Genomic DNA, 12,341 nt, shown 5'->3' with positions numbered 1-12,341 from the left:
GGTCCCTGTGCACATCCCTCTTCAGATAGCAGAGGCGGGTTTAAATAGAGCCTACAAAGGGGTTGTCTGCTTTAGAAATACCCTATTAGAGCGTTGTGAGATATTAGAGGAGAGGGTCCTACTTATCCAGGCAGAGTGTTTAACTCTGCTCCATTAGGGCGCTGCGATAATCATGGACTCCAGCTTAGCTGCATTGTCTATTGGAGATGATGGTGATCCTAAATCCCCCTTCTGTCTTATCTGAGGTCACTGCTTTTTCCTTCCTCCATGGAGTCAGTTCCTAGGGTGCTACATTTTTATTACTGCAAAGATAGATTTATTATATCAAATAAAAAAACAATCATTACCTGCAAAGCCCGGTAATAGTCTTTTTTCATTTTTTCAAGAAGTTCTCCATCTAACAGAGGACTGAGGCTTAAAGTGTTGAATTCTGCTTGAAGTTCAGGATGGCCCATAAAATCATCACTGCAATATGGAAAATGAATCGTTCTATTATTATTATTTATATTATTATTATTATTATTATTATGTTATTATTATTATCTTATTATTATTTATATTATTATTATTGTTATTATTTATATTATTATTATTATTATAATAATATTATTATTATTATTATGTTATTATTATTATCTTATTATTATTTATGTTCAGTATTATTATTATTTTTATTATTGTTACTGTATTATTATATTATTATTATTATTTTCTGTATTATTATTTTTTTATTATTATTATTGTTACTGTATTATTATATTATTATTATATTATTATTTATTTTATTATTATTATTTTATTATATTATTATTATATTATTATTATTATTATTTTTATATTATTATTATTTATTTTATTATTATTATTATTATTATTATTTTTATATTATTATTACTATTATTATGTTCAGTAGTATATTGCTATTCTCTATCTGTACTAGGAAAAGCTGGGTGACAACCAGTTAAAAAATATTATAAGTCCCACGTGTTGTCAGAGTCCCGAGGGGCAAAATATCCATCTTAGGGGGCCTGGGATGTATAATTAGAGACTAGGACAATCTCAAAGATAACCACTCTAGTGTGCTGCATGCTGGGAGTTGTAGTTTTGCAACATGTGCAGAGCCATAGGTTGGAGGCCACTGCTCTAGAAACCATATTATTAGCCACCCAGCTTTCCCAGATCCAGATATAACTAAAAATTACCCAAATAAAATGTTTAACAACTGGACAGAAGTCGACGACTCAAGGACTTATATTTCCTGGGGGGTGGGGGGGGGTAATTTTTCTTTCTAGGAAAGTTTCTTAAAGTTTTCCAGCCGTATCTCACAAGTGATGGATCCTCCAAAAACAAATACATTTTCATGTCGGTGCATTGTCCTTTTGAGGTATCGGATTGTCGGAGATGTAGGCAGATCTGTTGTCATGGAGACCGTTCAGGGTTACGCTCCGGTATTGACACGCGAGTTCTTTCGCAAGGACACTTAACCAATATGAGAAGTGCGCTCCCAAGGTTCCTGCGTGTACCCGTCACGCCGCCCTGCTGGTAAATGTACTTTCCCCCAGGTGGTAGGTCATAAATGTTGAATGCCCCGGAGCTTTGATTACAGGTATGGAGAAAGGCACTTAATGCAGCACACAAGGTTGCGTGTCGTTACTGTGTGTTAGCGTACTGAGTGGTAACAAGTATGAGACATACAGATTAAACATTGCTTAAAGTGACTTCAATGTAATCAAATCCAACCCACAGATTTAACCCTCTCGTTATAGGAGAAGCGGGAGCGGAGCGGTCGGTGTATTAGTAGCTAAATAGGGCTCATCGTGGATGTAGCGTTAATAGGTATAAACTTCTATTGGTCATTTTTTTTAATTATTTAGTATTTTTTTACTCAAGTGCATCTAGAATAAAAAAAGGAAGAAATTTTGAAAATAGTCTTGATGAAAAATTCTCCTCCCGTTTTGTGTATACAGCTCCTCTGTAGACCTATGTGTCTCCATGGTAACAGACTACAGACGAACCCTGCAGTCATGTGCTACTCCACTACCTCCTTGAAGTCACTTCCTCTGTAATCATATCCAACCCACAGATTTAACCCTCTAGTTATCGGAGAAGCGGGAGCTGAACGGTCGGTGTATTAGGGCTTATCGTGGATGTAGCGTTAATAGGTATAACCTTCGTAACCCTTCTATTGGTCATTTTTTAAAATTATTTCGTATTTTTTTACTCAAGTGCATCTAGAATAAAAAAGGAAGCAATTTTGCAACTAGCCTTGATTAAAAATTCTCCTCCCGTTTTGTGTATACAGCTCCTATGTAGACCTATGTGTCATTACGATTATAGACTACAGACAAACCCAACAGTCGTCTCTTACGCCGCTGCCTCTTCCCCCTCTGCTACCTACTATCTGTAGGTAATCGATGAAATGGGCTAGAGGGAGTGAACAGCACGACTACAGGGTTTATTTGTAGTCTGTAACTATGGAATCACATTGGTTTACATTAGAGCTGCATACACAAAACAGTAGGAGATTTTCAATCCAGGCTTTTTACAAAGTTGCTTCTTTTCTTATTTTAGATGCACTAAAGCAATATGAAAATTGTATGCAAAAGTATTCACACCCCTCACAGGACGCACAGGTTACAGGTAAATCCAGGCCCAACTTGTAAACAGATAGCAGTACTAAAACTTGTATGTAATATTTAGGGGACAGATTTTGGGGTATAAGAGCTGCTGGTGTTCAGGGGGGGTCTTACCTAAAGTTGTTAAAGGGACGCTGCCATCAAAAAGTGACATATTTTGTAAAGGTTTTTTGGGGTGATGCCACAGAGTAAGGGGGTGGGGTTATCCTGTGGATGGCACTGATCATCTCGGATTCCAGACTCTGCCGTTTTCAATGGGCCTCACATATAGATGTTACTATAGGGGGTACAAAGATCCTCCCTTTGGCCTAAGGGCGGCCAAAAGGTCCCTTTGCTCCATACGAGGAGACCAGTACTGTAAATGACGTGCAGAATTTGGGGACCTTGTTACAGGTTGGGGCTCAGGATCAGGACCTTGTGGTGCAATGGAGGCAAATAACCGGCTCCTGTAACGTTCTGTTTTTGGCTCCAGGGCAAGAGGAACGACAAATATTTGCATATCTGGCGCCGAAGATTCTGGAGAGCCTTTTCCTTGGTTCATAGCCAATATTGGGGGAGGGAGCAGAAGCTTCAGGGTCACCAGGGACAAGAACAACCTGAGGGAGCCAGGGGCTAGTGACATAACTGTGCGCGTGATGATGTCACTCCAACTGTCACACACTGCGCTGTCAGCAGACCAGAAAGTAATCCGCTCCATTGACATCCTCAAGAAGTAGTTCTGCACAGGCTTCCCAAAAAAGTCACACCCTGGGACATTTGGCTCAGGGCACCCCCATTCTCCCTCAGGGCACCCCATTCTCCCTTCAGTGCACCCCCATTCTCCCTCAGGGCACCCCAATGCTCTGTGTCCACTGCGAAAATGTCACGACATGTCCGTTCTTTGGCCGTATTTCGCGCATCACGCACCCATTGAAGTCACATAGTCACATCCCAAATAGGAGAGTGGGAAGTAAATAGTATCTCGGGGATCTCTATATATCTCTATAAACTATTGTGATTTCGAGGCCATGCAGCTATTATCTATACAGACTCCTGACTTGTTACTGTGATATTTAAAGACGCCATTGTTGGTTGGACCCTTTGTCTGCCAGTACATGTATATATTGTGTAGATAGATAGTATATACATTTTCTCTTATACACGGACTCCACGACTGGCAGTGGCGGGTGACATCACGGCACACAAACCGGTAGCCGCGTGAAAACAACAAGTTAAGCGTTGGGGAAAATGTCTTTATTTGTAGAACACGAGGCTGAATAATTAGTCACAATGCGTAGGATTTGCAGCGTTACCCAACCTTTGTGTTATTTGTTACTAGGATGGGAAAACAAGAAATGAATGCAGCTGCAAAGTGCGAAAAAAAGATCCAATACTAAAACGGAATAATGGCAAAAAACAGAACGGCCCCCGCACAAGGGATGCCCCTCAGTTCACACCTATCATGCAAGATTCTTACCATGATGGAACAGAATAGTGATACAATTTGCGAATCTGCTATAGCAAAGGTGTCATAGCTATAGGGGGGCTGAGGCCCTGGAGCCTGAGGGGCCCAAAGTGTCCATCTGCCCCATATGAGAAGACCAGAACTACAAATGACGTATTATAGTTGGGGGCCCAGTTACAAATTTTGCATTGGGGCCCAGTTACACCTTTTAGGACTAATGTTTACAATTATACAGTTAAATTATTAAATTATGGCTTTCTGCAGATGCCACTAGGTGGCGCTCCTAACATACGAATCTATACAGCTAGTATTGAGCTCCTGTATACATCTGTATGCTGTGAGCTCCCCCTGTTGGGGACTGTAGGTAGTCAGAATGTAATTATGTGACCCTATGGTTGTGTGAAGGTAAGCAGAGGATTTGTAGTGAATGGGGCACAGCTGCAATACCACACACAGCCTGTAGGCAAGTGTGGCGTTATTTTTGGAAGAAAGTTGCCATGTTTTATTATCTTGGACAACCCCTTTAAATCACATTGTTAAATATTCTACCGAGCCGACTCTTAGTTATACTTTTTTCTAGGAACACTGGGTGTTGACTCAAATGGCCATCATTACAGTTCCCACAAGGATTGCCACCATTTACTATTTTGGATTAGAAAAATTCATGGAATTTTCCAAGCTCATCACTTAGAATTTAACGAACTCTGTTTCTATGGTTGGAATTTAGGAATTCCAGAGTTAAGAGAGGAGGGAGAGCGGATGGAGGACGGGTATCACATTTCATCTCTGAGCCATGTTTTCACTTTTTAAACCCCAACTAAAGGACTAAAGTTAAATAGGTTTTACAGAATAAGAAAAACATGGCTGATTTCTTCTAAAAACAGCGCCACACTTGCCATAGGTTGTGTGTGGTATTACAGCTCAGCACCATTCCCTTAGTGAAACTGAACTGCAATATCACACACAACCTGTGGAAAGGTGTGGCGCTGTTCCTGGAAAAAAGTAACCATGTTTTTCAAACCCTTTAACTTTAATACTACTCTCATGTAACACTCACATGGGTCCAGAAAGCTGAGATATGAGGAGCTGTGACGGGGTCCGCATTGTAGAGCAGCTTTACCTGTCAATGTTCTACTTGCGATATAGGATACAGGATGTCCATAGGGTGCCATCCTGAGAAAACCCCTTTAAAGCTTACCCATACCTCCAAATTTGCATAAACCATTCCACTCTGAGGTTCGATTTGCGGGAAAAATCCTAAAAAAAAAACAGGACGACTGGGAGGTATGGCATGATTATCATTACAAAAATAAAATTACTGCACAAAAGCTGTAGATGTAGTCAGAAATGTGTAACCTGCAGATTCTAAGTCCTGTATCTTCCATCTGGTGGTTTCGGTACATACACAATTTTCTCTCTCCATGTTTGCCGAGTGGGTGGGCTCTTCCTGTTGTGATGTAAGAGCTGTGCTGTGTGCTCAGAGCCAATCAGATGTCTTCCCACTCCTGTCTCGCAGTATGCAGCCTCTAATACACACTGAGAAAGATACTGCAGCTGCATCCCCCTCCTCTCCCCTCCATCCCAATCTTTTATTTACTGTTTTACACTAGATGGATTTTTCAGTAAGTGATGAACATTTACAGGGAGACTGCAGGCAGAAAAAGGGGAACTATGGGCTGTTGAAAGGTGTGGAAAATGCCAATTACCCTAAATAAAATATATTATAAACTTTCAAGTATTCACATATACTACTGTTTATGGGAAAGGAAATTATAATGTTATAATGATAAGCTATACAATTTTAATTCTCTCACCAACCCCAGTCCAGGAAAAAAAAACCTCCAAGCCTTTTGGCAATGATTGACTTCTCACATTATTTCTTTGACGTCATGGTCTTTTGCTTAACAGAAGCTTCATAGTATACTCAGTGTCAGGAGGTCTCTGGTCAGGGGTTGATATCTACAGCAGGAGACATTGTTATCATCTTTTTTTTATTTTAACCCCCTGTGTCAATTTCTTGTTTTTTTGTAACACTATAGAGCCCTTAACACGTTTGACATCTTCTGTTCTATTTTTCATACATTTTTGTCCTACCTTTTGTATTGATTTATTATCCAGTCCAGTAGACAGTACAGTTGACTGAACTCCAAGGCTAAAGGTAACACATTTTTCTGTAGGTGTGAGGCCAGAGCTTCATGAAAACTTTTTACATATGTTCCACACACGTCATAGTCCTCGGGATAGAGGAACCTCAGGAAATTCTTCACTTTTTTCAAATCCTCTATAGTAATGGACTTCAAATTTTCCAAGTGTTTAGCGAGCCAACCATTCTCTGCTTCCTTCAAGGGCACCAACTCGATTTGTTTGCTAACACTGTCTTTTACCGCGTTTTTCCATAATTTCTTCCATCCTCGGGGTTGGCCAAGAAGGGGATTCTCGGAATTCGCTGGGGTCACTCCTGAATTTTTATGGGTTTCTGCTTCTTTATTAATAACATAGACCACAGAGGAGACCAGAGCCTCATCCACAGGGTCTTGACCCAGCGAGTCTTTCACAATGGACCTTATCATGTTGAACAGGGATCCATATAACAATTCCACATCTTTTCCCCGTATGGTGAACTCTGTCACGTTCTCATAAAAGTCGTTGGTGCCACATTCCTCTACGAGTTTATCTTCCATTAATTTTATACTTTCAAAGGCATTCTTAAGTTCTCTGCTTTGGATAAGTCCATTTATTTCCATCACTGGTAGAGAAAATATTCACACATGGTTATATTCAGTACAACATATTTAAAAACCTTTTAATGCTATATGTAGGTTAAATTCTAAGGCTGGGTTCACGCAACCTATTTTCAGACGTAACCGAGGCGTATTGTGCAGGACACTTATATACATTATATGCGGGACACTTATATACATTATATGCGGGACACTTCTATACATTATATGCGGGACACTTATATACATTATATGCAGGACACTTATATACATTATATGCGGGACACTTATATACATTATATGCAGGACACTTATATACATTATATGCAGGACACTTATATACATTATATGCGGGACACTTATATACATTACATGCAGGACACTTATATACATTATATGCGGGACACTTCTATACATTATATGCGGGACACTTATATACATTATATGCAGGACACTTATATACATTATATGCGGGACACTTATATACATTACATGCAGGACACTTATATACATTATATGCGGGACACTTCTATACATTATATGCGGGACACTTATATACATTATATGCGGGACACTTATATACATTATATGCGGGACACTTATATACATTATATGCAGGACACTTATATACATTATATGCAGGACACTTATATACATTGTATGCGGGACACTTATATACATTATATGCAGGACACTTATATACATTATATGCGGGACACTTCTATACATTATATGCGGGACACTTCTATACATTATATGCGGGACACTTCTATACATTATATGCGGGACACTTCTATACATTACATGCAGGACACTTATATACATTATATGCGGGACACTTATATACATTATATGCAGGACACTTATATACATTATATGCGGGACACTTATATACATTATATGCGGGACACTTATATACATTATATGCGGGACACTTATATACATTATATGCGGGACACTTATATACATTATATGCAGGACACTTCTATACATTATATGCGGGACACTTCTATACATTATATGCAGGACACTTATATACATTACATGCAGGACACTTATATACATTATATGCGGGACACTTATATACATTATATGCGGGACACTTATATACATTATATGCAGGACACTTCTATACATTATATGCAGGACACTTATATACATTATATGCGGGACACTTCTATACATTATATGCGGGACACTTATATACATTATATGCGGGACACTTATATACATTATATGCGGGGCACTTATATACATTATATGCGGGACACTTCTATACATTATATGCAGGACACTTCTTTGAAACGTAATTTGAGCCGTTTTTCATTAAATTCAATGAAGAACAGCATTATAGTAGGTATATTCTTGTATATAGGGGCAGTATTATAGTAGTTATATTCTTGTATATAGGGGGCAGTATTATAGTAGTTATATTCTTGTATATAGGGGGCAGTATTATAGTAGTTATATTCTTGTGTATAGGGGCAGTATTATAGTAGTTATATTCTTGTATATAGGGGGCAGTATTAAAGTAGTTATATTCTTGTATATAGGGAGCAGTATTATAGTGGTTATATTCCTGTATATAGGAGCAGTATTATAGTAGTTATATTCTTGTATATAGGGGGCAGTATTATAGTAGTTATATTCTTGTGTATAGGGGCAGTATTATAGTAGTTATATTCTTGTATATAGGGGGCAGTATTAAAGTAGTTATATTCTTGTATATAGGGAGCAGTATTATAGTGGTTATATTCCTGTATATAGGAGCAGTATTATAGTAGTTATATTCTTGTATATAGGGAGCAGTATTATAGTAGTTATATTCTTGTATATAGGGGCAGTATTATAGTAGTTATATTCTTGTATATAGGGAGCAGTATTATAGCAGTTATATTCTTGTATGTGAGGGGCAGTATTATAGTAGTTATATTCTTGTATATATGGAGTAGTATTATAGTAGTTATATTCTTGTATATAGGGGCAGTATTATAGTAGTAATATTCTTGTATATAGGGGCAGTATTATAGTAGTTATATCCTTGTATATAGAGGGCAGTATTATAGTAGTTATATTCTTGTATATAGGGGCAGTATTATGGTAGTTATATTCTTGTATACAGGGGCAGTATTATAGTAGTTATATTCTTGTACATAGGGGACAGTATTATAGTAGTTATATTCTTGTATATAGGGGGCAGTATTATAGTAGTTATATTTTTGTATATAAGGGGCAGTATTATAGTAGTTATATTCTTATATATAGGGGGCAGTATTATAGTGGTTATATTCTTGTATATAGGGAGCAGTATTAGGCTGGGTTCACACGTGGCGGAATTTCACTTAAATTCCGCTGCGGACACTCCGCAGCGTTAATCCGCAGCGGAGCCGTTTGTCCATTGACTTACACTTTAATTTAGCAGTGTTCGTTTAGACGAGGCGTAAAATTCCGCTGCGGAGCATAGGCTGCGGAGCGGAATTTGGTGTCCGCAGCATGCTCTGTCTGTTGCGGAGCAGTGGCGGACTCATGGCGGAATTTCTCCATTGACTTCAATGGAGATTCTAATTTCCGCAATGAAGTCCGCAGCTGTCATGCACATGTCATGTGTGCTGCGGATGCGTCTTGCTTTTTTAACTTGACATTTCTTCATTCTGGCTGGACCTATGTATTTCTAGGTCTACAGCCAGACTGAGGAAGTCAATGGGGCTCCCGTAATGACGGGAGCGTTGCTAGGAGACGTCTGTAAATAGTCACTGTCCAGGGTGCTGAAAGAGTTAAGCGATCGGCAGTAACTGTTTCTGCACCCGGGACAGTGACTACCGATCCCAATATACATGTATCTGTAAAAAAAAATGAAGTTCATACTTACCGAGAACTCCCTGCTTCTGTCTCCAGTCCAGCCTCCCAGGATGACGTTTCAGTCTAAGTGACGGCTGCAGCCATTCACAGGCTAATAACAGGCTGCAGCGGTCACATGGACTGCCGCGTCATCCAGGGAGATCGGGCTGGATGCCGAAGGAGGGACGTGTCACCAAGACAACGGGCGGTAAGTATGAATTTCTTTGACTTTCACAAGGGAAAGTGCTGTCCCTTCTCTCTATCCTGCACTGATAGGGAGAAGGGAAGTACTTTTACCGCAGTCCGCAGCAGCTAGTCCGCATCAATTTACTGCACATTTTGTGCAGATCCGCAGCAGAATCTGCAACGCAGATTCTGTGCGGCATTGATGCGGACAGTTGCGGAGGAAATCCGCCACGTGTGGTCATGCCCTTAGAGTAGTTATATTTTTGTATATAGGAGGCAGTATTATAGTAGTTTTATTCTTGTATATAGGGAGCAGTATTATAGTAGTTATATTCTTGTATATAGGGGGCAGTATTATAGTAGTTATATTCTTGTATATAGAGGCAGTATTATAGTAGTTATATTCTTGTATATAGGGGGCAGTATTATAGTAGTTATATTCTTGTATATAGGGGCAGTATTATAGTAGTTATATTCTTCTATATAGGAGCAGTATTATAGTAGTTATATTCTTGTATATAGGGGGCAGTATTATAGTAGTTATATTCTTGTATATAGAAGCAGTATTATAGTAGTTATATTCTTGTATATAGGGGGCAGTATTATAGTGGTTATATTCTTGTATATAGGGAGCAGTATTATAGTAGTTATATTTTTGTATATAGGAGGCAGTATTATAGTAGTTATATTCTTGTATATAGGGGGCAGTATTATATTAGTTATTTTCTTGTATATAGGGGGCAGTATTATAGTAGTTATATTCTTGTATATAGAGGCAGTATTATAGTGGTTATATTCTTGTATATAGGGAGCAGTATTATAGTAGTTATATTCTTGTATATAGGAGCAGTATTATAGTAGTTATATTCTTGTATATAGGGGGCAGTATTATAGTAGTTATATTCTTGTATATAGGGGCAGTATTATAGTAGTTATATTCTTGTATATAGGAGCAGTATTATAGTAGTTATATTCTTGTATATAGGGGGCAGTATTATAGTAGTTATATTCTTGTATATAGAAGCAGTATTATAGTAGTTATATTCTTGTATATAGGGGGCAGTATTATAGTGGTTATATTCTTGTATATAGGGAGCAGTATTATAGTAGTTATATTTTTGTATATAGGAGGCAGTATTATAGTAGTTATATTCTTGTATATAGGGGGCGGTATTATATTAGTTATTTTCTTGTATATAGGGGGCAGTATTATAGTAGTTATATTCTTGTATATAGAGGCAGTATTATAGTGGTTATATTCTTGTATATAGGGAGCAGTATTATAGTAGTTATATTCTTGTATATAGGAGCAGTATTATAGTAGTTATATTCTTGTATATAGGGGGCAGTATTATATTAGTTATTTTCTTGTATATAGGGGGCAGTATTATAGTAGTTATTTTCTTGTATATAGGGGCAGTATTATAGTAGTTATATTCTTGTATATAGGGGCAGTATTATGGTAGTTATATTCTTGTATATAGGGGGAAGTATTATAGTAGTTATATTCTTGTATATAGGGGGCAGTATTATAGTAGTTATATTCTTGTATATAGGGGCAGTATTATAGTAGTTATATTCTTGTATATAGGGGGCAGTATTATAGTAGTTATATTCTTGTATATAGGAGGCAGTATTATAGTAGTTATAGTCTTGTATATAGAAGCAGTATTATAGTAGTTATATTCTTATATATAGGGGGCAGTATTATAGTAGTTATATTCTTGTATATAGGGGGCAGTATTATAGTAGTTATATTCTTATATATAGGGGGCAGTATTATAGTAGTTATATTATTGTACATAGAGGTAGTATTATAATAGTTATCTTTTTGTTCATAGGGGGAATTATTACAATCTTTTAGTGCTGGTAAAAATATTCAGCTTCGTATGTCAGGCCCATGGATGAAAACTGATAACAAGATGTGTTAGGCATTAGAGGGGATGTAAAAAGTTGTCACTTCTCCTGCTCTGTGACGTTTTGTGAATATTTTACTGTAATAATGACGTTAATACATTTTAGGGCTGGACTGTCCCTTTAAGATTGTGGATAATCGTGAATGGCGGAAATTTTGCTTATGAATTGGAAACAACCTACAAATCCCTTGGCACCAGACACAATTTTCATACAAAAGAGGAAGGGTGACTAGTTACTGCACTTATTTACTTATGATGGATTGTTGATCTGATGCGCTGTAGCTCGTTCAAAGGTAAATTTTATAGATTGCTTTTATTCAGAAGTTCCAAGAATGTACAGTATGTGACATTGAGTCCATTTAACGGCTTATAGTAAAGGTCCTCGCAACCAAGAGTTCAATGCAAGACATAAAGAATAAGGGGCACTTGGTGGGAATAATCATTCCCCGATACAATAGACCTTTAGGTTAGTCAGGTAGCCATAAGTTGGATAAATTAGAAGGATCAGCCATAGGGACTCTCAGTGGTTCACAAGAGATATCTCATGACTTTTTTTTTCTCTATGGGTGCCCCTGGACCCTATATATCCTCTCACCTGATA

General features: G+C 37.8%; 1 protein-coding gene across 2 annotated transcripts in view; it reads right to left on the bottom strand.

Annotated features, from left to right (window-relative positions):
- EXOC3L4 (exocyst complex component 3 like 4) overlaps positions 1 to 12,341 on the bottom strand; it is a 47,709-nt gene that overhangs the window by 24,179 nt on the left and 11,189 nt on the right. For both annotated transcript variants that reach the window (XM_075844274.1, XM_075844275.1), the window contains exons 4-5: positions 6,175 to 6,826; positions 348 to 465 (exon numbers count right to left, since the gene is read on the bottom strand). In XM_075844274.1, the coding sequence (XP_075700389.1) occupies positions 348 to 465; positions 6,175 to 6,826 (770 nt within the window). The remainder of the gene's footprint in view (positions 1 to 347; positions 466 to 6,174; positions 6,827 to 12,341) is intronic.

This window comes from Rhinoderma darwinii, chromosome 12, assembly GCF_050947455.1.
Source record: "Rhinoderma darwinii isolate aRhiDar2 chromosome 12, aRhiDar2.hap1, whole genome shotgun sequence".
Lineage (NCBI taxonomy): Eukaryota > Metazoa > Chordata > Amphibia > Anura > Rhinodermatidae > Rhinoderma > Rhinoderma darwinii.
Note: the sequence above shows the minus strand (reverse complement) of the source record. Positions and strands in the feature narration are given on the sequence as shown.